We start from the raw sequence: 25432 nt of genomic DNA, 5'->3' as shown, positions 1-25432 counted from the left end.
ACACACTGCTTTTATCACCGCCTCCTGATGACATCTCGTTTCAGTGAACGAAATAGTTAGAGCAGAAGTAGTGTAGACAGAAGATGCAGGTCAAAGTGAGAGAAGCTGCTTCTCCATCATCGCTACAGAAACAGAACGTCATCAGGGGACGACGGTGAAAGAAACTGTGGAAAGCAACCACAGTGCCTTCCCCTGATGACGCTTTGCTTCAGTACAGAAAAGGAAGCAGTGGGAGTGACAAGCCCCTTTTCCCGCAGTGGGAGTGACAAGCCCCTGTTCCCTAATGATGAGCCATTTCTCCGCGCTGGGAGACTCAAGTGAATTGTCATCAGAGGTAGAAAAATAACTCTCCCTCTCTGCTTTAAATCTTCTATGTTTGACATATAGCATGACATTAATTTAGTTTCAGACCTCTTTAATGACACCTTGACAATCTACATCTTTTAGAACTTTTTTTTGTTTAGCCTCCTTTGCCAATTTAGATATTGGAGAAAGTCATCAAAAATATCCTAAAATGGAAAGTTTTACGTGATGGTACATATTTCTCCAATTTTATCAGCATGGCACATGTGAGATGATAATTTAGCAGAGCTCGCTAAGCATATTTAAATCCTTTTATTTTCTACTTGTTTAATGTACTTTTTGCCAAAAAGTGTTGCTTTGCGGTAATAAAATTTGGCGCATTTTACGACTCTTCTTTGCCAGTTTATTTTCTATACACTTCTCTCTCATTTTTAAGGAAGGCACAAAGTGTCTAAAATGCTATAGAAAAATATTTAGAATTGAGAGTCCTCAGTGGTTGATACCTTTTAATGGCTAACTGAAAAGATGGTAACAAATAGCAAGCTTTCCAGACTACACAGGAAAGGTATCAACCACTGAGGACTCTCAATTCTAAATATTTTTCTAGCCACTAGCTAACGTGGTAACAAGATATATATCTTTCCTGTACTAAAATGCTATAAACACTAAGGATGATGCACAGCCTGTGCGCCACTTTTTTCTTACCGCCACAACTATGACAATGTTGCTTAGGTGGATGCAGTATTAATGTTTTTCAAAAACAATGACAACATTGTAAGAAAGGCTTCCCTCCATGCTGGTGCTGCTTCTCCCTCCACTGTCATGCTGATTTCTTCACTAAGGAGATTTGGTTGTCTAGTTTCTGAGATCACTTGACTGCAGTAGCTTACTGGAGAACCAGAATTTCCAGAAGCCCCTTTGTCTTTTTCCCGTCACACTCATGACCGTCCTCTCATGTCTTTTTAAGTTTTTGTTCATTGCTGGATTTTGAGGGCTCTTTTCTGTGCATACAGCCTGTCTTGAGCAGAGTGATGTAGTGGTCTTCCTAACACGTGCATTACATAGGGATGCACGCTAGCAAAACTGAGCATTGTCCCATAACTCGTCAGATTTATGTTCGTGTTGTCCATTAGCAATCTGGGCTAATCACCAACTACCATTATTTGGGGATGGTCATTAGTGTTGGAAAATGCCATATTTTCCTAATGTTTCTGGTTGCACAGTTTCTACACAGTGTGAATGCTTATTCAATAGGTCTCCTCCATTGTAATGAAAATGGTAGTGATTAAGACTCTTGTGTAGGGACCCTCACACTTGGTGTGCAGCTGCAGTTACCTTCAGGCGGTTGTTTAGATCTTCTGCTCTGTACTTTGATCTGCTCCTTCTCAAGCTGACTTACTGTTCTGCTTTGGTTTGTTTTGCTATTTTTAATGAAAATGAACCCGTACCCCGAAATAGCAGCATTGTAGACTGTAGGTGATAAAGAAATGGAATACAATGTCCGTAACCGACATTGCATAGCAAGTCAAAAAGGGTTTCATATTGAAATGTGAAATATCTATGTTCCTTCTATAGGTCAATCACAAGATGTAAAAATGCTTCTGGAATTTGGAGTGGACCCGTGCATCACTAACCAGCAGGGAAAGGATGCTGCAACGATGCTCAAACGGAATAAAAACTTCAAAACAGAGGATCTGATCAAAAAGCATCTAACAAGCCAACTTGCAACAGCGGTTTCCCCAGCCGAGCCAACTGGTACTTGCTAATTGTGCTTAACTGCATATGTTGGTTACCGATGCATTAATTAATGGTCATTTTGTTTAGTGGATCATTAAAACGTTAATCATTTCCTCTGTTCCGTCGCACATTTAAGGCACATTTCTGTTGCAAATGCATTGAGAAGACTAAGTTACAGACCTTGTTCCCTACCATGCAGGTGCCAGCAGTTTTGTACAGCCAGCAGCTTCCTCCTACTAAAGTGATTGGAGCTAGCTTGTTTGGATTGCAGCTGTTTAACCACTTAAATGCCATTGTCAAAGATTGAAAGTGATTTTAAGTGGTATAATCCCAGTGGCACAATGATTTTGGCACTCTTTGGGCCCTCCCCGTAGCGTGCCGATGAGTTTCCATGGCAGCTATGGGAGAATATTGGGTTGGAATATTGAAGGCCCCTATTGCTGCCATCTTTGTGCTCCTACGAAGCACAGCCTATGGCAGGGCATCATATAAGATTGACATTGTGACATTATCTATCATCGCTCAGTAGCTTAATATTCTCAAAATAAACTTGTCAAGTACAATCAATTTCCAAAAGTATTAGCCTCTCTGGATATCGACCTATGAAGGTAAAAATCTGCATGCTAGGGATTTTTACTTGCCTTGTAGCCTGTGAATACATCCCATAGTTCTCTGTGCAGATCACACATTCGCAACGTATCTGCTATTCTTGGAGCAGTCTTGGTGTGCAGTCAGCGCATGTATGGTTGTACCGTAGTCACAGAGTGGACATTAGCAGTGTACTCCTTCTGTTAGAGGACCCTGCCCCTAATCCCAATACACCTCACAGAGGAGCTAATGTGGGCCGTGCACAGGAGAGCGCAAAGAGCCTGGAAAAGAAGCAGAGGGTCACATAGCCAGCACTGAAGAACCACCTAAGTCACACTGAGTAAAGAGATGAAGTGGTGGAGAAATTGGAGCCAGAAAGAGGAATAAGGGTGTATCCAATGAGTATCTAAAGGCATGGTTCGATGAGAGGTTATTCAGCTACAGGGAGTTAGAAAAAGATTAATAGATTCTGGGATAACCCCTTTAAATTCACGGTATACTGCAATACCTTAGTATTACAATACACAGCAGAAATTAATAGTGATGAGCGAGTATACTCGTCGCTCGGGTGTCCTCCGAGTATTTATGACTGTTCGGAGACTTAGTTTTCATCACGCGGCAGCTGAATGATTTACAGCTACTAGCCAGCTTGATTACATGTGGGGATTCAGTAGCAACCAGGCAACCCCCACATGAACTCAGCCTGGCTACTAGCTGTAAATCATTCAGCTGCCGTGATGAAAACTAAATCTCCAAGCAGTCATAAATACTCGGAGATCACCCGAACGTGCTCAGGAAAACCCGAGCAACGAGTACACTCGCTCATCACTAGAAATTATCAAACAAGCACAGGTTCAATTCTGGTAGGGGGACTGAAAATATAATATATCGTTACAAATATAAAACATAATTATAAATAACGCCCTGTGCGGTTATGTCTTGTCTAGGCACAGTGACTGCATGGCCTGTTATGATGGGAGCTGATGCCGTCAGTATGCAGCACTTGGGATGATAGTGGATGCAGTCAGTATGAGGCTCTTGGGATGATAGTGGATGCAGTCAGTATGAGGCTCTTGGGGTGATAGTGGATGCCATCAGTATGAGGCTCTTGGGGTGATAGTGGATGCCATCAGTATGAGGCTCTTGGGATGATAGTGGATGCAGTCAGTATGCGGCTCTTGGGATGATAGTGGATGCAGTCAGTATGCGGCTCTTGGATGATAGTGGATGCCGTCAGTATGCGGCTCTTGGGGTGATAGTGGATGCAGTCAATATGAGGCTCTTGGGATGATAGTGGATGCAGTCAGTATGAGGCTCTTGGGAAGATAGTGGATGCAGTCAATATGCAGCACTTGGGATGATATTGGATGCCATCAGTATGAGGCTCTTGGGATGATAGTAGATGCAGTCAGTATGCGGCTCTTGGGATGATAGTGGATGCAATCAGTATGAGGCTCTTGGGATGATAGTGGATGCCATCAGTATGAGGCTCTTGGGATGATAGTGGATGCAGTCAGTATGAGGCTCTTGGGATGATAGTGGATGCAGTCAGTATGCAGCACTTGGGATGATAGTGGATGCAGTCAATATGAGGCTCTTGGGATGATAGTGGATGCAGTCAATATGAGGCTCTTGGGATGATAGTGGATGCAGTCAATATGAGGCTCTTGGGATGATAGTGGATGCAGTCAGTATGAGGCTCTTGGGATGATAGTGGATGCTGTGAGTATGAGGCTCTTGGGATGATAGTGGATGCAGTCAGTATGAGGCTCTTGGGATGATAGTGGATGCAATCAGTATGAGGCTCTTGGGATGATAGTGGATGCCATCAGTATGAGGCTCTTGGGATGATAGTGGATGCAGTCAGTATGAGGCTCTTGGGATGATAGTGGATGCAGTCAGTATGCAGCACTTGGGATGATAGTGGATGCAGTCAATATGAGGCTCTTGGGATGATAGTGGATGCAGTCAATATGAGGCTCTTGGGATGATAGTGGATGCAGTCAATATGAGGCTCTTGGGATGATAGTGGATGCAGTCAGTATGAGGCTCTTGGGATGATAGTGGATGCTGTGAGTATGAGGCTCTTGGGATGATAGTGGATGCAGTCAGTATGAGGCTCTTGGGATGATAGTGGATGCAGTCAATATGAGGCTCTTGGGATGATAGTGGATGCAGTCAGTATGCAGCACTTGGGATGATAGTGGATGCAGTCAATATGAGGCTCTTGGGATGATAGTGGATGCCGTCAGTATGAGGCTCTTGGGATGATAGTGGATGCAGTCAATATGAGGCTCTTGGGATGATAGTGGATGCAGTCAATATGAGGCTCTTGGGATGATAGTGGATGCAGTCAGTATGAGGCTCTTGGGATGATAGTGGATGCTGTGAGTATGAGGCTCTTGGGATGATAGTGGATGCAGTCAGTATGAGGCTCTTGGGATGATAGTGGATGCAGTCAATATGAGGCTCTTGGGATGATAGTGGATGCAGTCAGTATGCAGCACTTGGGATGATAGTGGATGCAGTCAATATGAGGCTCTTGGGATGATAGTGGATGCCGTCAGTATGAGGCTCTTGGGATGATAGTGGATGCAGTCAGTATGAGGCTCTTGGGATGATAGTGGATGCAGTCAGTATGCAGCACTTGGGATGATAGTGGATGCAGTCAATATGAGGCTCTTGGGATGATAGTGGATGCAGTCAATATGAGGCTCTTGGGATGATAGTGGATGCAGTCAGTATGAGGCTCTTGGGATGATAGTGGATGCTGTGAGTATGAGGCTCTTGGGATGATAGTGGATGCAGTCAGTATGAGGCTCTTGGGATGATAGTGGATGCAGTCAATATGAGGCTCTTGGGATGATAGTGGATGCAGTCAGTATGCAGCACTTGGGATGATAGTGGATGCAGTCAATATGAGGCTCTTGGGATGATAGTGGATGCCGTCAGTATGAGGCTCTTGGGATGATAGTGGATGCAGTCAGTATGAGGCTCTTGGGATGATAGTGGATGCAGTCAGTGTGAGGCTCTTGGGATGATAGTGGATGCAGTCAGTATGAGGCTCTTGGGATGATAGTGGATGCAGTCAGTATGCGGCTCTTGGATGATAGTGGATGCCGTCAGTATGCAGCACTTGGGATGATAGTGGATGCAGTCAATATGAGGCTCTTGGGATGATAGTGGATGCAGTCAGTATGAGGCTCTTGGGGTGATAGTGGATGCAGTCGGTATGCGGCTCTTGGGATGATAGTGGATGCAGTCGGTATGCAGCACTTGGGATGATAGTGGATGCCATCAGTATGAGGCTCTTGGGATGATAGTGGATGCAGTCGGTATGCGGCTCTTGGGATGATAGTGGATGCAGTCGGTATGCAGCACTTGGGATGATAGTGGATGCCATCAGTATGAGGCTCTTGGGATGATAGTGGATGCAGTCGGTATGCGGCTCTTGGGATGATAGTGGATGCAGTCAGTATGCGGCTCTTGGATGATAGTGGATGCCGTCAGTATGCGGCTCTTGGGGTGATAGTGGATGCAGTCAATATGAGGCTCTTGGGATGATAGTGGATGCAGTCAGTATGAGGCTTTTGGGATGATAGTGGATGCAGTCAATATGCAGCACTTGGGATGATATTGGATGCCATCAGTATGAGGCTCTTGGGATGATAGTGGATGCAGTCAGTATGCGGCTCTTGGGATGATAGTGGATGCAATCAGTATGAGGCTCTTGGGATGATAGTGGATGCCATCAGTATGAGGCTCTTGGGATGATAGTGGATGCAGTCAGTATGCAGCACTTGGGATGATAGTGGATGCAGTCAATATGAGGCTCTTGGGATGATAGTGGATGCAGTCAGTATGCAGCACTTGGGATGATAGTGGATGCAGTCAATATGAGGCTCTTGGGATGATAGTGGATGCCGTCAGTATGCGGCTCTTGGGATGATAGTGGATGCCGTCAGTATGCAGCACTTGGGATGATAGTGGATGCAGTCAGTATGAGGCTCTTGGGATGATAGTGGATGCAGTCAGTATGCGGCTCTTGGGATGATAGTGGATGCAGTCAGTATGAGGCTCTTGGGATGATAGTGGATGCAGTCAGTATGAGGCTCTTGGGATGATAGTGGATGCAGTCAGTATGAGGCTCTTGGGATGATAGTGGATGCAGTCAGTATGAGGCTCTTGGGATGATATTGGATGCAGTCAGTATGAGGCTCTTGGGGTGATAGTGGATGCAGTCAGTATGAGGCTCTTGGGATGATAGTGGATGCAGTCAGTATGAGGCTCTTGGGATGATAGTGGATGCAGTCAATATGAGGCTCTTGGGATGATAGTGGATGCAGTCAGTATGAGGCTCTTGGGATGATAGTGGATGCAGTCAGTATGCAGCACTTGGGATGATAGTGGATGCAGTCAATATGAGGCTCTTGGGATGATAGTGGATGCAGTCAGTATGAGGCTCTTGGGATGATAGTGGATGCAGTCAGTATGCGGCTCTTGGGATGATAGTGGATGCAGTCAGTATGAGGCTCTTGGGATGATAGTGGATGCAGTCAGTATGCAGCACTTGGGATGATAGTGGATGCAGTCAGTATGAGGCTCTTGGGATGATAGTGGATGCAGTCAATATGAGGCTCTTGGGATGATAGTGGATGCAGTCAGTATGAGGCTCTTGGGATGATAGTGGATGCAGTCAGTATGCGGCTCTTGGGATGATAGTGGATGCAGTCAGTATGAGGCTCTTGGGATGATAGTGGATGCAGTCAGTATGCAGCACTTGGGATGATAGTGGATGCAGTCAGTATGAGGCTCTTGGGATGATAGTGGATGCAGTCAGTATGAGGCTCTTGGGATGATAGTGGATGCCGTCAGTATGCGGCTCTTGGGATGATAGTGGATGCAGTCAGTATGCGGCTCTTGGGATGATAGTGGATGCAGTCAATATGAGGCTCTTGGGATGATAGTGGATGCTGTCAGTATGAGGCTCTTGGGATGATAGTGGATGCAGTCAGTATGAGGCTCTTGGGATGATAGTGGATGCAGTCAGTATGCAGCACTTGGGATGATAGTGGATGCAGTCAGTATGCAGCACTTGGGATGATAGTGGATGCAGTCAGTATGCAGCACTTGGGATGATAGTGGATGCAGTCAATATGAGGCTCTTGGGATGATAGTGGATGCAGTCAGTATGCGGCTCTTGGGATGATAGTGGATGCAATCAGTATGAGGCTCTTGGGGTGATAGTGGATGCAGTCAGTATGCGGCTCTTGGGATGATAGTGGATGCAGTCAGTATGCGGCTCTTGGGATGATAGTGGATGCCATCAGTATGAGGCTCTTGGGATGATAGTGGATGCAGTCAGTATGAGGCTCTTGGGATGATAGTGGATGCAGTCAGTATGAGGCTCTTGGGATGATAGTGGATGCAGTCAGTATGAGGCTCTTGGGGTGATAGTGGATGCAGTCAGTATGCGGCTCTTGGGATGATAGTGGATGCAGTCAGTATGCGGCTCTTGGGATGATAGTGGATGCCATCAGTATGAGGCTCTTGGGATGATAGTGGATGCCATCAGTATGAGGCTCTTGGGATGATAGTGGATGCAGTCAGTATGAGGCTCTTGGGGTGATAGTGGATGCAGTCAGTATGAGGCTCTTGGGATGATAGTGGATGCAGTCAGTATGAGGCTCTTGGGATGATAGTGGATGCAGTCAGTATGAGGCTCTTGGGATGATAGTGGATGCAGTCAGTATGAGGCTCTTGGGGTGATAGTGGATGCAGTCAGTATGAGGCTCTTGGGATGATAGTGGATGCAATCAGTATGAGGCTCTTGGGGTGATAGTGGATGCAGTCAGTATGAGGCTCTTGGGGTGATATTGGATGCCATCAGTATGCGGCTCTTGGGGTGATGGTGTAACTGTATGTTGCTTCGATGAGTCTGAGGAAAAGGAAGACATCCTTATGGTTTCTGTCTTCTCATTTACTAAACCAATGCTGAGAGATCAGGAATGGGATGCAGCAGTGGAGGAACGCTTGGTGTATGAGGCTGAATGTGTTCTGTAAGTTGCTTTTTGTCCTATTAGCTACCATAATCTATTTACTTAATGTTCACAATACAAAGAGGTGACCGGCCTAAACCTGTGATGTCCGAACATTTAATAACGCTTGTATTCTCTTTCTTTGTAGTGGCGTGCAATTCTGTTAAGTCTAAGATTGATTCGTTTGCTTGTGCACTGGATCAGTTCAACGACTTCTGCAAGCAAGATGGCCAAGTGACTAACCTTAGGCACAAAACTGTCCAAAATTTCCTGCATCTTCTGTCATCTATGAAAGGTATCCCATCGTCTATTCTGTATTTAAAAAAAAACCTATTTTTGATTTCTAGGCTACAGTGCTGTGGAGTTTGGGGTCTGGAGTTGGTGTCGATTTTGGTGGAGTTGGTATAAAATGGACCAACTCCGACTCCTAAAATACATTGGATACAGTGATTCAGTGCAGGATGTGCTGAATATTTTTTCATAAGAATTTGGGAAAGTTATGAATGTCTGTTCTGTTTCTGATCTAAGGATCTGGGCTTTTCGTGGAGATGAATCTGTGCTGAGCTTTATACCCCGCAATTGTTAGAGATGTTGCCATGTGGTTACTGCTTTGCCGCCAGCCCAAGTTTGTGTAGACAGGTTGTTCTCTAGCCTTAAAATAATGAGGTCAGATGTGAGGTCATCTATGGAGGAGGATCTGATGGAGGTGATACTATTTCTCAGAACAAATTCAGAGACTGCACAAATGCTATTCAGTACGATTTATGGTGTAAACTGTTTTTTTCCCCACATACTGCATAATGTTTTGCTTATGTACAGTTTTTTTTGTTTTTTTGTGTTCTAAAGTCATATTCCAATAAATGTATTTTATGTTATATCTAAATGACTTGATTATCTAATATATAAAGCTGAATTTGTGTGTGTGTATGTCCGGGATTGGCATCTGCACCGTCGCAGCTACAGCCACAAAATTTTGTACAGTCACATGTCTGGACCCCGAGAGCTTCATAGGCTATGTTGCGAGGCGAAACTTTAATCCCGCGCGTTCCAATTCACAAAACAATTTTGCCCCTATCTACATAATGGGGAAAAAGTGAAAGGAATAGTGTTGGAGGCAAATTGACAGCTGCCAGATGTGAACAAGGGGGAGTTAAAGAATGAGAGTGATGGCGCCAAAGAGTATATACCGTACAGTTGCTAAGGTGGGGCTCCGACATAGGATACTCACCACACATGGGGATATGAACACGCACACAAAATGCGCCACACACTACCACGTGCTCGAACACATATACCACCCTCAGCACACATTTCACCACACATACACCAACCGCCACTCAAAACTCACCACGCGCCAAATTCGCCACATGCAAAACTCACCACATGCAAAACTAGGCTCAAGCAAAACTCGCCACATGTGCAAAACTCACCTCATGGAAAACTAACTACACGCAAAACTTGCACGCGCGGAAAAATTGCCACATGCACAAAAGTTGTAAAACATGCAAAAGTTGCCTCACACAAAACTTGCACATACTTACAACGCACCACACATAAAACTCGCCACGCGCAAAACTCACCATGCGCAAAACTCGCCATGCGCAAAACCTGCTTCACACAACTTGCTACACTAACCTGTCACATGCAACTCGACACACAAAAAGTTGCTACACACATGTCGCCACACAAAACTCATCTCACAAAAGTCGCTACATGCATGTCACCACACGCAACTCAACACACACAACTTGACACATGAAACTCGCCCTAAAACACACACAAGTCTGGTATTATCCTTCAAAAATAATAATCTGACTAATAAGCAGACAAACTACAAGAGCAACAAATGTACCATATAGGAAATATGGCAGCTGTCAGTCACATGACCTGTTATGTGTATGTGTGAGCTAATATATACTGCCAGGGGGGAGGGCTTCCTGTTGGCTGGGATTTATCAGGCTGCCAATAGCAACCAATCACAGCTCAGCTTCTATTTTGCTACAGTTAATTAATCTGACCTCTGATTGGTTAAAGGGAACCTGTCACCCCGAAAATCGCGGGTGAGGTAATCCCACCGGCATCAGGGGCTTATCTGCAGCATTCTGTAATGCTGTAGATAAGCCCCCGATGTTACCTGAAAAAGAAGAAAAAGACGTTATATTATACTCACCCAGGGGCGGTCCCGCTGCTGGTCAGGTCGGATGGGCGTCTCCGGTCCGCTCCGGCACCTCCTATCTTCTTTCCATGACGTCCTCTTCTGATCTTCAGCCACGGCTCCGGCGCAGGCGTACTTTGCTCTGCCCTCTTGAGGGCAGAGGATAGTACTGCAGTGCGCAGGCGCCGGAAAGGTCAGAGGCCCGGCGCCTGCGCACTGCAGTACTTTGTCTGCCCTCAACAGGGCAGAGCAAAGTACGCCTGCGCCGGAGCCGTGGCTGAAGATCAGAAGAGGACGTCATGGAAAGAAGATAGGAGGCGCCGTAGCGGACCGGAGACGCCCATCCGACCTGACCAGCAGCGGGACCGCCCCTGGGTGAGTATAATATAACGTCTTTTTCTCCTTTTTCAGGTAACATCGGGGGCTTATCTACAGCATTACAGAATGCTGCAGATAAGCCCCTGATGCCGGTGGGCTTACCTCACCCACGATTTTCGGGGTGACAGGTTCCCTTTAATATAGGCAACAAAGGACATTCCCAGTATAAGGCCGGGATCACACATGCGAGAAACACGTCCGTGTCTCGCATGTGAAATCCAAGCTCTGGCACCGGCACTCCAGAGTGGAGCGTGCGGCTCCATGTGTTGCTATGCGGCTGCACGCTCCGCTCTAGAGTGCCGGCGCCAGAGCTTGGATTTCACATGCGAGACACGGACGTGTTACTTTCATGTGTGATCCCGGCCTAACAAAGCTTGTGTGAGGTAATAGTATTTCAGTTAGGGTGTGTTGGTGGAAAGGCTGATGTCAGTCACATTACCTCTATGTGAGAGGAAATAGAAACTGCCAGTTACAGACTATTGTTACCACAATAATGCCTCATAAGAAAAGGAATTCCATGGCACGAATGTCAGCTGATGCGAAAAGAAAAGCTGCATTACGGGCCAATGAAAAATGTGAAGACACACATGAGAACAGCAGCTGCTTCCTCAAGAGATAATGAACTTTCTGAGGAGAGGGAAGTGAGGCTTGCAGACAAGAGAAGAAGAGCTGCTTCCTTAAGAGCCAATTACAATCTCCATGCTTTTCTCATGGTCATCTTTATGTGGCCTGTTCAAGAGTTTGAACAGCCAAAAATCTGTTTGTCTTTGCACCTGAAGGAAAAACTAAGAATGTCGTTTATCAAAAGACTCTCGAATAAGTAGTAGAAGATTACTTCACATTACTTGGCCAATTTCGTTAAATCTGTGTGGAATATCTCTGGTGTTGAAATATATGTTGTGAAATGCTTCTCTTAGCTTAGTTTTTGCCTTTTAATAATTACGTTTCGATCTATTTGTTTTGTGGTTTTTGTGTGCAGAATAAATTTTTGTTAACACATTCTATTTTGCTAACAGCAGTTATTAACCCGGGCGAAGCGGGGTAGTACAGCTAGTTGTATCATAATGGTGATGAAAAGTCCGATGTTACCATTTAACCACAGTAAATTTATCACTTAAATATGAGTCATGTATGTCGGACTTGAGTCTGAGGTTTGGCTTACAGACTCCACAGCCCTGCTAGGCTATGCACTCACATTTTTGCTGCAACTTATTGTTTTATTTAATGGAATCTGTCAACAGGTTTTTGCTACCACATCTATGCTCATCGTGACGTAGGAGTAGAGATCCTGATTTGAGCAGTGTATCACTTACTGTGCTGCTTGCTGTCATTTTGATAAAGTAGCCATTTTGTATGCTGTAGATTTAGTAGTACTCTGAAATCTGAGCTCTGTATAACTCTGCTCACACCACTGATTGGCAGCTCCCTGTGTACACTGTGCATAGGCAGAAAGATGTCTAACAGGGGTGGGGGCGGGATTCAACTACATGGCAGCGGGTTTAGTAGTCCTCTAGTGCTAATCTCCACTTGATAAAACAGTGATTTTATCAAAACTGCAGCAATGCCCCAGTAAGTGGCATATCGCTGGAATTAGGGTGTTTGTCTCTACAGTGTGCGCTGAATTATTAGACAAGTAAGTATTGTGACCACATCATTTGTGGCATGTTTTCCAAATCCAAGCTGTATAAACTTGAATGCTAATTGGTTTGAAGCAGATCAGCTGATGTGTAGTTTTTGAAAGCTATTGTGTGACAGTCTTCTGAGCATTGCAGCGCCAACTAGCAGAATGGGCGCTGCCAGCCATGTTCAGTGACGCTGTCCACATCTCGGTATCGCTTTTTTTTTTGCCCAAGAGGGGGGAGGAGGAGTGGTATGACGCACACATGAGCAGATCCAGCCCACATTTACTGCAGTCATAATGTGAACTAGCACCACACTAGGTTTCATTCATTATTTTTCATGTTTTATACCACTAAAAAATATATTTTTTTAATTAAAACATTAAATTTTGTAGTCCATCGGTAGCACCCTATGCAGTCTTGAGGCAGTGACCCAGCAAAGTTCAAAGCAAAACGTCTCTTTAATGTTCAACTCACATAAAGTACACAGCACTCGATATCCTCCGGATTGCAGCCGGGAAACTTATCCTCTGGATCACAGCCAAGAACTATATCCTCCAGTTTGCAGCCAATGAACACACCAGCCACCTCCGATACCAGTTGCCTACTATAGGAGCCAGGCCCTCCAGCTCCCTTGGCTGTGTGGCTCCGCTTACCTGTGTGGCTCCGCTTACCTGTGTTGTCTCACACAGAGCTCTGCAGAGCCGACTGCTTTGCACTCTAGCAAACACCAGACTGACACTGAACCTGACACACCCAAACCCTAGACTGCAGGGTTTTTTAACTGGAATCTGTGGCCTTCCGCCACATGGAAAGCCGGGCTAGGAGTGAAATGGACTGCACCACTACCATCCTGTAGTCCGTTGAAAAAATAAAAGCCCAGCAGGTTTTCTTAAATCTGCCGTGGACAAAAAGCTTGTCCAGGACGAACACTTGCTGTGATTGCAATGTGGAATAAAAGCTACACCTGTGACTGCAATGTACTCCCATGGCCTCAATACGCCTCTGTGTGCATCCTGGGGGGGAACGTACAGCGACCTCTACATGTAACACCAGTCGCTGCCTCACAATAAGAAAACAGCATTATCTGCTCCAAACAATAGTACTAGCCAGTCCATAAAACTAAAAAAAAAAATGGTATGTCATCTGCAGAAAACACTTGCATCATTATTGTGGGACAGCCGAGCTCTAAACCTAGTGTGATGCACCCACCAGTAAAGAGACGCAGGCTAACAATTATATCAAAGTCTGTCATGGTTAAGTAATGCGCGGGGTTTATCTAGACTAGAGGATACCCACTACGTCTAGACAAAAAGATCTCTACTGTAAGAACAGAAAGCCTGGCATGTTGGAGAATGGACTGAGCTGGAGGGACTTGGGACTTTTCCAGCCTTATAAATCTGTTATGTTATGCCACTAAAATGGACAGCGTCCGCATGATGACTGCCTGCAGGTCTCCTGTTATCTGTTATAATCCTTTACACCATCCTGAGACTGTCCAAGTGTGGCCTTCTTAATATTCTGTTTATTCTGTATAGTTTGCTCATATAATTTCTTCTCTGAATGTCTAACGGGAATTCTCTGTTCTAGAAATCCCATCTGACGTTAAATGCGACATCTCAGACTCTGTTGCTGAACGCCTCATCACACAGTTAATATTGGAACAACGGTGGCAAGTGGTTTTACTGCTTCTGACTCGAAATGGCAATGGCAAATCTACTCAAGAAGGACTGATTCAGCGATGTGCTCTTCCTAAGGTTGATATTTTCCACGTAATAAACAATCTAAGTCTTGAAGCGGAGTACCGTTTGCCGCTAATCAAGTCACTTTTAGAACAAGGAGGTAAGTTTGTGTTCTATATATTTATTTACGGTATTATTCTTACAGCTATTTACTTATTTTGGGGGGACGTTCATTTATATTACTTCTTTTCCAAGAACATCAGATTCTAATTTTACTTAAAACCCTAAATTTGGAACGTTGCCAGACATTATACTTTTTATAACTACTTGGATTGTCCTAAACTAATAAAAGAAGTCATACGCAGCTTTTCAATACCCCACCTCTTTGATTCAACTTTTCCTGGTTCCCCACCCACTTCTTTACCCCTCGATAGACGCACAAATGGGATGTAAATCTTTTCATGCTCCTCTCTGACTTTAAAATGAGTGTTGCTCTCGAACATGTAGACATATATTCATCTTGTATTCATATTGTTTGAAAATTAAGATTTAGGGTAAGTTCACACGTTCAGGTTTTTTTCCGCGTTAAAAACGCTATAAAAACGCATAAAAAGCGCATGCATACATGCATCCTATCATTTAGAATGCATTCTGCAATTTTTGTGCACATGATGCGTTTTTTTTCCGTGAAAAAAACGCATTGCGGTAAAAAAAAAAAAAGCATGTTCATTAACTTTGCGGATTTTTCGCGTTTTTCCCGCTATATAATGCATTGGGAAAAAACGCATAAAAACCGCAAAAAAATAAATGCATGTGGATTTCTGGCAGAAATGGACGTTTTTTTGTCAGAAAATTTCTGCTAGAAATACTGACGTGTGCACATACCCGAAGGGTAAGTTCACACTTGGGCGGTTTTTCTGCATTTTTTCATTGTTTTCTCTTGCTGTGGTTTTGGCATATTAGAATTGTTTCTTGTGCATGCTCCTAAAGTTTAGTGTTAAAAAAAAGTTCTATTTTATAGAATCAGGTTTTGGCACAAAAAAACACAGCAAAACCTGATACCTGCGTTTTAGTGCGTTTTTTCACCACCCATTCATTTCAATGAGTGAAAAACGCTGAATTAAGTGACATGCTCCATTGTGCAAAAAACATGCTAAGCACAAGATCCTGTTGACAAAAAAAAACAAGCTGTGTGCATCTCATAGTCTTTGCTGGTGCTGTTAAACGCAGCTGAAAATTTGCATAAAAAGCATTAAAAAAAGGCTGCAAAAACGCCTAATGTGAACTTAGCCTAAGGGCTGTTATATGATGCAAAAAGTTCTGACCATGTATTCTAGACACAACAAGAGTTTAGAGGTGATGTTTGAGAAAAACCTAAACCTTGATGTGGGGATTGGGGTGGTATAAATTAGTTTTAATAAATCATTATTTAAAGTGAGTTTGTCACAGCATTTGACCTATCTAAACTATTAATATGGGCCTACAAGTTACAGAAAAAAAAAGTCATCCCTGTATGCCTCCTATCAGATACCGTGCTGTTGAGAAATCATCTTTCATCACTGTATAAATGACCTCTTCCAGGCTCAGGGGAGGACGTTACCTGGAAGTTAACTTTTCTACCGCAATCTCATATGTATTGCCTCCCACAGCGTCACTGTGTCCCTGTTACGTCGGGTTTCTGTCCTGTAGTCTCGCACCTTGGCATTCCCACTGCTGTTGTTCCTCCTCAGTGTTCCACCCTCCTATAGGCATTGGTTGTACGTTGCTTCTGCGCAGGCGAGCCTGCAATCTATAACCTATGTAATGATATTAATAGGTTACATAACGCAAAAGTGGTGACAGATTCCCTTTAATGAGGTAGACTCATATTATTAAATTTCTTTAGTTGGACAGCATGAAAATAAGCAAGTTTGCAATTGACTTGCTTTTACTATGATTTCATTCTGGTGTGCAATATTTAAAAGGGATATACAGATAAATCTGCTGTGCTGCTGGTCATAAAGGATTTCTAATGGCGATGGTAGTATTGAAAAGTACATTTTATTTTATTTTTTTTATAAAAAATGTATTTCACTGTTGAGCAAACTCTTTCATCAGGAAAAAAGTCATTGCGTTTTTTTCCTGATGATGGAGTTTGTTCAACTCTGAACGCGTTGATTAATCCCTTTCTACTATTAAATTCACTGCTGGTTTATTCCAGCAAGTGGAGGAGCAGCAGCTGATATCTATACCCACATAGGAGTTGTCTGTCTGCTTGTTCAACTGCCTGGTTACCTGCCTGTATATTTACATATAGTGATAACAGTGTAGACTTCAGAACAAACCACTGATGGCTGAAAGTATTACAGCAGAACTTGTGCTGAGCTTTAGGCTGTGTGCACACATTGCTGTTTTTTAAAAAAAGTGATAAAAATGCTATAAAACCGCAAAAAAACAGCATACAATATGCATCCCATCATTTAGAATGAATTCTGGATGTTTTGTGCACATTCTGCGTTTTTTTCCTCGAAAAAAAACGCATGGCGGTAAAAAACGCAGCATGTTCATTAATTTTGCGCAAAAAACGCATGCAGATTTCTTGCAGAAAATTTCAGGTTTTTCTCAGGAATTTTCTGCAAGAAATCCTGAACGTGCGCACATAGCCTTATAATTCTAATAACACAGCTCTACTACTACTCGCCAGAACTGTCACTCAAAGAGTGCCCTCCATAAAAGAAACCATTAAGTAAGTAGACTGTAAAGTTGTTTACTGCTCAAAAGACTACTCTAGAATAACTCTTTAAGTGTTAAATCCCTCGCAGCCGTAGCATTGCCTTTTCTGTGCTCCCTGCCAGTGTTTGTTTGCTTGGCTGTGGCGACGACTTACTTACTACACGGCTGACGACTGAGGCCAGTGATTGGCTGGACATGTGACGTCATCATCTCAGCACAGTAAGCAAATACCTGCAGGGCAGCTGGCACAGCAATGAATTTGATAAGCAGGTAATAGTTCTTATTATTTTATAGCACCAGCTCTACTTTGCCTAGTATTATTAATGCCAGATGACTTTTAAAGTTGTGGCCTTATAAGTCATTGGAGTGAAGTGGCTAAACAACACCACAGCTTGCTACAAAACTTTTCCACAGTCAGGTGATACCCCAAAAATTGCACATGTGAAACCACAACTTGGAGTCATATATAGAGATGGGCGAACCCAAACAGTAAATTTCGGCGTCCGTACTGAACACCTACTGTTTGGGCATTAACACCAAATACGAACTTCCCCAGGCAGTCTGTGTTACTGTTTGAGTCCGGCCCCTGAACACCGGGTGTTTCTCCCGCTATTATGTGCATAACAGCGTGGCAAACACTGCCTCTGTTTTGCGTTAAAATCATTACCGCTGGTCAGACAGCCGTGGTTCCATGGTGAGCGCGCAGCTGTGTATCTCCGATCACAGCTGCAGGCGCACGCAGGCATTTGACAGTGTGAAAACCGTGGCAGTCTGACTGATGGTAATGATTTTACCGCATATCAGAGGCAGTGTTTGCCACGCTTTCGTGCCCATGACAATGTGACAAACACTGGATGTTCGGGCTCCCCATTCAAGTGAATGGGGTTCGGGTCGGGGTACTGTTCTGGTACCCGAACCAAAACTGTTTTTTTACTGTTCTGCCAACTCGACAGACCCAAACATCCAGGGGTCCGCCCATCTCTATTTATATTCCGCGTTTTGTTTTTTGCATGTAACTTGCTCAAGCAGAATTTCGTTGTTGTTTTTTTCCTCTCCATTGGTAGACATGTTTTTGTAAATTATTGCTCTCATCAAGGATTCATTGTAATAAGAATCAAATATTACCAAAGTCATCTAATTTCTACTTATTTATCTTTTTTTTTAATTTTCCACTGTAGTTTCTCCTAATGGTATTGGAGCCAACTCGAAACACCCAATCCAGGCATGCTTAGACAAAAGTGATTTTGAATTGGCGTACTCCTTGCTCTCTAATGGTGGAGATCCAACAAGTGTATCAATCACAAAAGGGGATACACCACTTCATGCTGCAGTTTCCATTGCTTTAAATAAAAAGGGTGAGTCCATCACATAGCATCACATTGTTTATTAATAAATAGGAATGTGTTAAATATATGACATTGATCTCTGAATAAATAATCAGATAGTTAAAAAAAAAATCATTTTATAAACAATGACATTGTTCATATCAGGTTGAATCATCCAATAATATTTTTTTGTATTAGTTTTTTAGTGCCATATATCAAACCTAGCAAAAATGTCTTAAATGAACTTAGAGAACCTTTCTTGTGAAGTCTGACTTTTTATTCCTCATTCACACATGAGTATTTTTATATCGGTGTTCGAACCCCAAAGCCAGGAGTGGAACTTACAGAAAAAAACTATAATTAAAAGATTGACACCTGTTCTGTATTTTGGAGATACTTCTGGTTTTGGCATAAAAATACTGATGCAAAAATACTGATGTGTGATTGAAGCCTTAACTAAAGACCTGCTGCTAAACTACAGGTGTTTCTCACAAAATTAGAATATCATCAAAAAGTTAATTTATTTCAGTTCTTCAATGCAAAAAGTGAAATTCATATATAGAGTCATTACAAACAGAGTGATCTATTTCAAGTGTTTATTTCTCTTTATGTTGATGATTATAGCTTACAGCCAATGAAAACCCAAAAGTCATTATCTCAGTAAATTAGAATACTTTATAACACCAGCTTGAAAAATGATTTTAAAATATTTTAAAATCCAAAATGTTGGACTACTGAAATGTATGTTCAGTAAATGCATTCAATACTTGGTCGGGGCTCTTTTGCATCAATTACTGCATCAATGCGGCGTGGCACTTCTGAGGTGTTATAGAAGCCTAGGTTGCTTTGATAGCAGCCTTCAGTTCTTCTGCATTGTTGGGTCTGGTGTCTCTCATCTTCCTCTTGACAATACCCCATAGATTCTCTATGGGGTTAATGTCATGCGAGTTTGCTGGCCAATTAAATACAGTGATACTGTTGTGTTTAAACCAGGTATTGGTACTTTTGGCAGTGTGGACAGGTGCCAAGTCCTGCTAGAGAATGAAATTTCCATCCCTAGAAAGCTTATCGCAGAGTCAAGCATGAAGTGCTCTAAAATTTCTTGGTAGATGGCTGTGCTGACTTTGGTCTTGATAAAAAACAGTGCAGTTACACCAGCAGATGACATGGCTCCCCAAACCATCACTGATTGTGGAAACTTAACACTAGACCTCAAGCCACTTGGATTGTGAGCCTCTCAACTCTTCCTCCAGACTCTGGGACCTTGATTTCCAAAAGAAATGCAAAATTTAGTTTCATGTGAAAACAACACCTATGACCACTGAGCAACCGTCCAGTTCTTCTCCTTGGCCCAGGTAAGACGCTTCTGGCATTGTCTATTGGTTATGAATGGCTTGACACAAGGAATGTGACACTTGTAGCCTATATACTGGATACGTCTGTGTGTGGTGGATCTTGAAGCAATGACTCCAGCAGCAGTCTGCTCCTTGTGAATCTCCCAAAAAATTTTGAATGGCCTTTTCTTAACAATCCTTTCAAGGCTGTGGTTATCCCGGTTGCTTGTGCACCTTTTTCTACCACACTTTTTCTTACCACTCAACTTTCTATTAATATGCTTGGAAACAGCACTCTGGGAACAGCCAGGTTCTTTAGCAATGACCTTTTGTGGCTTACCCTCCTTGTGTAGTGTGTCAATGACTGCCTTCTGGACATCTGTCAAGTCAGCAGTCTTCCCCATGATTGTGGAGCCTACTGAAACAAACTAAGGGACCTTTTTAAACACTTAGGAAGCCTTTGCAGGTGTTTTTTGTTAATTACTTTAATTTTATGAGATAATGACTTTTGGGTTTTCAATTGCTGTAAGCCATAATCCTCAACATAAACAGAAATAAACACTTGAAATAGATCACGTTGTTTGTAATAACTCTCTATATTATGAATTTCACTTTTTGTATTGAAAAACTTAAAAAAAATCAAACTAATTGATGGTCTTCTAATTTTGTGAGAAGCACATGCTATGTAAATACCTTTTAAACCCTTGGGCCAGTTTCATACATCTGAAACACGGGCTGTGCTTGGATCTGAAGCCCCCACCCGAATGCCAGGTGTCCGGACCAGAGCTAATTGCCTCTTATTTGGCTATGAGGCAGTTAGCTCAGGTTGGGCGACTTGGTGGTTTGGCTGCTTCTTCTGATCCGAGTATATTGTGCATTTACCTGATGTGCGAGACTGATCTTAAGGAGTTAGAAAGGTATTTGCTGGTACTTTATCAGAAAGGTTTTAGGTAATTAGCCACATAAGAAAAAATTCATGTTTTTATTACTGTGCATTATATTTGCTACATGAGCTAACTAAAGACATATTTCTTTGTGTACTTTACATTAATAACTTGTGTTATTTTTTTTTTCCAGGCGATCATGGTGTATTGATGGCAAAATACCTTTTGGACTTGTATTCTGCTGATCCTCATGAGTACTCTTACCTGGAACCAAATGTTAAGGACATAAATGGAGACACAGTCATGCATTTGATTTTTAAGAGCAATAATGTCAAACAGTATCGTAAACTAATAGATGTGCTTGCAAGATTTGACATTAAGTTAACAATAAAAAATCGTGAAGGAAAAATTGCAAGATACAAAATAAAAGATTCGGATCAGCGCTTTATTGCTTGGAATGAATCTAGAAAGAAGTACAAACAAAATCAGCCAACTTGTGTCCCCAAACCTAATAAGACAGTGACAAATGGAAATGCAGCACAGCGAAAGAACCATGTAAAGTCACTCTGTGTTGCCCCCTCACAGCCTAAAACAATGATTAATGATCAAAATGCTCAGCTTGAGAAATGCGAACACACAACCAATAAATTCCCTGAGCAAGCTGAAGTAAGCACGAAAAAAGCAATGACTCCAAAAGAAAGCCTTCTGCAAGCCATCAGAGAGTTAATAAGATGTACAGAACCAAACAAAGGGTATCCAGTCTTTGACAGTTTAAAGCCACTGGCTGCTGTACCACACAATGCAGATAAGATCAATGAGGCACCTATGGACTGTGCAAATGGAGCTACAGTAAATCCTGATGGGTTATCTCGTGACTCTGAGATGGAGAGTAATGAATGTGCCATAAATGATTTTACAGTGTCTAATGGTATTGAAGATGATGCTGAGCCTCTAGAAGATGACATTGATCCTTCAAATATAGACTTCAATAATATGACCTGGGAAGTTGAGTGTTCACCTGAAGCCCTGAAGAAATTGGAATGCAAGTCTGTGCCACAGTACATGAAAAATAAAATAATTGTCTCGATTCAAAGGCTTGGAAATGGCGAATGGACCCGTAGCCTTCAAAAGCAGCTGAAACTGAAGAGCAATATTAAGCTTTATGAAGTTAAACTAGACAAGGGAGCCAGGATGCTGTGGGAACTTGCAATTGATTTTTCACCTCGATGTAGTGAGGAGCCAGAAAAAATTCTGTCTACTGAACTGTCAACAGTAAAAATAGGCAGGGTTTACACAGAAATAATTCGGATATGGGACATTGTTCTTGACCATGGCAAGCTTGATCATGCCATTGAAAGCATATGCAGTGCTTACAATAGAGGCTTAACCTGCATACTCCGAAAAAAACTAAAGGGCATAACTAAGGTTGTCATGTCATCAAACGTGGAAAAACGTATTCCAAAATATTTCATAGAAGATACAGAAATTGAATGCGATATAGAACATGTGCCAGATTACTTCCCCCCTGCCAGTGCAGCGGAAACCGAATATAATATCATGAAATTTCACAGCTTTAGCACAGACATGGCGCTCAATGTGCTGAGTAATATGAACTCCAGAGTTGAGTATCCCTTCAGAGTTGGTGAGTTGGAGTATGCGGTGATTGATCTAAATCCTAAACCCATGGAAACCATCATATTAATTGGCAGAAGTGGGACGGGAAAAACAACTTGCTGCTTATATCGACTCTGGAAGAAGTTTCACTCTTACTGGACAGAAGCTGTATCAGTTGGCCCATGGATAGTAAAACAGCCGTGGCAAAAGAGAACATTTAATGAAAATGTTGACGATGGAGACACAGATGATGAGGAGAATTCTGAAACCGAATTGTCTGATACGATAGAAGAGGAGCAGGCACTTCCAGAAGCAGAGGGTATGGATGCTGAAAACGAATCTTTAGATGAAGCGAAATATCCTCAGGATTTGGAACACTATCATCCAGTTTTTATTACCAAAAACCAAGTGCTTTGTCAAGAAGTACAAAGAAATTTTCTTGAGTTAAGCAAATCCACGAAGGCAACAAGCAATTATAAACCAATTGAGCCTAATGTGTACAAATTGCAAGACATCCAAGATGAGAACTATCCGTTGTTCATAACTTCTCAGCATCTCCTGCTACTTTTGGATGCATCCATGCCTTACCCATTCTTTTCCAGGAATGACGATGGGAGTCTCAAAAGAAGTATTGCAGGATGGTCTTTGGATACCATTGATGTACTAGACTTGTTGAATGAGGACTGTGAGGTGGAGCCTGACCCTGATCATGAGGAAGAAGAAAATAACTGTGAACAAAAAGAGACCGACCCTCGTATTTTTGTGACGTTTGAGGTATTTGCCAATGATTTATGGCCTAAAATGATAAAAGGAAAATCTTTGTACAATGCTGCTCTTGTTTGGAAAGAGATCAAGTCATTTTTGAAAGGATCATTTGAAGCGCTAGGCTGCCCCCATGGTAGACTTACTGAGCAAGAGTACATTAAACTTGGAAGGAAAAGGGCGCCAAACTTTCAAGGAGATCGGAAGGAAATCTATCGCCTGTTTGGCTTATATGAACATATAAAACATCGGCATGGGTATTTTGATGAAGAGGATGTCCTGTATAATTTATCTTGCAGACTTTCAATGCTTGAAGAGTTGCCATGGTCTATCCATGAACTCTATGGGGATGAGATTCAAGACTTCACACAGGCAGAGCTCTTTTTGCTTATGCGATGCATTAATGATCCCAATTCCATGTTTCTTACTGGAGACACAGCACAGAGCATAATGAAAGGCGTTTCATTTCGCTTCAGTGATCTAAGATCCTTATTCTACTATGCAAACAAAAGTTATTCTGGTAGTGAGAAGCAATACATTGTCCGGAGACCAAAACAAGTGTACCAATTAGTTCAAAACTATAGATCTCATTCAGGTGAGTAAGTATTAACCTTCCTATGGGTGCCTGTACAGAATACCGTTTTTGCCGCTAAGAAGAAAACTGTATGACACTATCAATTTTACCACAATTTTGCTTTACCTGTTATTATGCCATGACCAAAAACCAGATGAGGGAACTAGTGATGTGTGCTTGAGCATCGATGTGCTTGAGATGCTCGTTATTTTTTTAATGCCCGATTGGAAGCTTGAGTCTCCACCCCACATGTTTGGTGCTTTTTAGACAGCCAATAAACATGTGGAGATTGCTTGCCAGTCACTGTAATGCCGTAGCCATCTTGGTTGTGGCATTACTGTGACTGGCTGACCGCATAGAGTTGCCGAGTGTAAATAAGACCCGTGACGTCATGCTTGGCACACTGTAACCTGGAAACAGGCAGATCAGGGTGAAATGCAGGTGCATCAGGGAGAGAATTTTATCTGCGGTTAGGTAGAGATTACACAACAACGGTTATAGTTCTTTTTATAATCCTGCCTGAAGAAGGAGCCTCTGTGCTCTGAAAGCTTGCAAACATATTATTTTCTGGTTAGCCAATAAAGGTATCACTCCTAGAATACTTCTGTCATCATCGGGCAGAAAAGTATTCACATCGATTTTTCTGGCTAACACGGTACCTGTTGTGAGTTCCGTTCTGGAGCTCTCTCCTGTGGTTGCTAATGGTATGTTTGCGAGTTCTGCCCTTGGGCTCCCTCTGGTGGTTTCGAGTGGAACTGCTGCTCCGTTAGGTAGCTGTAGCAGCTGCCTTCACTAATCGCCTTGCCTGGGTTTGTTATTTAAACCTGCTCTGGGCTTTAGTCCATGCCTGCTGTCAATGTTCTTGGTTGGATTTGATTCTTCCCTTGGATTTCTCATATGGCCAGTCCTTGTCTGCAAAAGATAAGTTTTGCTAGTTTGTTTGTCCATTTGTTTGGACTCTATTGCTTTGCATTTTGTCTCTTTGTCCAGCTTGTCACTATGTCTTATTTAGGCTAGCTGGAAGCTCTGGGAAAGCAGATTTGCCCCTCCACACCGTGAGTCGGTGTGGAGTTCATTTTTGTAAACTCTGCGTGGATTTTGTAGTTTTTAATACTGAGCGCACAGTTTCCTTTGCTCTCTGTCTATCTAGTTTAGTGTTGGCCTCCCCTTTGCTGAATTCTAATTTCATTTCTGTGTTCGTCATTTCCCTCTCCTTTCACAGTCAATATTTGTGGGGGGCTCTTTCCTTTTGGGGGTTTCTCTGAGGCAAGATAGCTTTCTATTTCCTTCTTTAGGGGTAGTTATATCTTAGGCTGTGACGAGGTGTCTAGGGAGTGTCAGGAACATCCCACGGCTATTTCTAGTTGTGTTGTTAGGATTAGGGACTGCGGTCAGTAGAGATACCACCTTCTCAGAGCTGTTCCATGTTGCGTTTTAGCCACCAGGTCATTTCAGTGTGGCCTCTTAACCACCAGGTCATAACAGTACAGCAGGCCAAGAATGTATTGAATGCATCTCAAAAGAAGGGAAAAAAAAAGTTCTAAACCATTTTTTTTTCTGTGCTCTGTTCTGCCTTTTTTTTCCTCTTGATATCTGGGTGGTGCTGGATATATGCTCTGGTATTGAGGTTCAGGGTTTGTTTTCTCGTGTGGATCAACTTGCTGCAAGAGTCCAGAGTATCCAAGATTATATTGTTCAGACTCTGGCTCTAGAGCAAAGAATTCCTA

At 42.8% G+C, this 25432-nt stretch overlaps 1 protein-coding gene across 1 annotated transcript in view; it reads left to right on the top strand.

Moving 5' to 3' along the window:
• The window catches only part of TRANK1 (tetratricopeptide repeat and ankyrin repeat containing 1), a 150777-nt gene that overhangs the window by 73274 nt on the left and 52071 nt on the right, over window positions 1–25432 (top strand). The window contains exons 9-13 of the mRNA XM_069730314.1: window positions 1879–2058; window positions 8815–8961; window positions 14409–14660; window positions 18391–18567; window positions 20949–23726. Of these exons, the coding sequence (XP_069586415.1) occupies window positions 1879–2058; window positions 8815–8961; window positions 14409–14660; window positions 18391–18567; window positions 20949–23726 (3534 nt within the window). The remainder of the gene's footprint in view (window positions 1–1878; window positions 2059–8814; window positions 8962–14408; window positions 14661–18390; window positions 18568–20948; window positions 23727–25432) is intronic.

This window comes from Ranitomeya imitator, chromosome 6 (genome assembly GCF_032444005.1).
Source record: "Ranitomeya imitator isolate aRanImi1 chromosome 6, aRanImi1.pri, whole genome shotgun sequence".
Lineage (NCBI taxonomy): Eukaryota > Metazoa > Chordata > Amphibia > Anura > Dendrobatidae > Ranitomeya > Ranitomeya imitator.
Note: the sequence above shows the minus strand (reverse complement) of the source record. Positions and strands in the feature narration are given on the sequence as shown.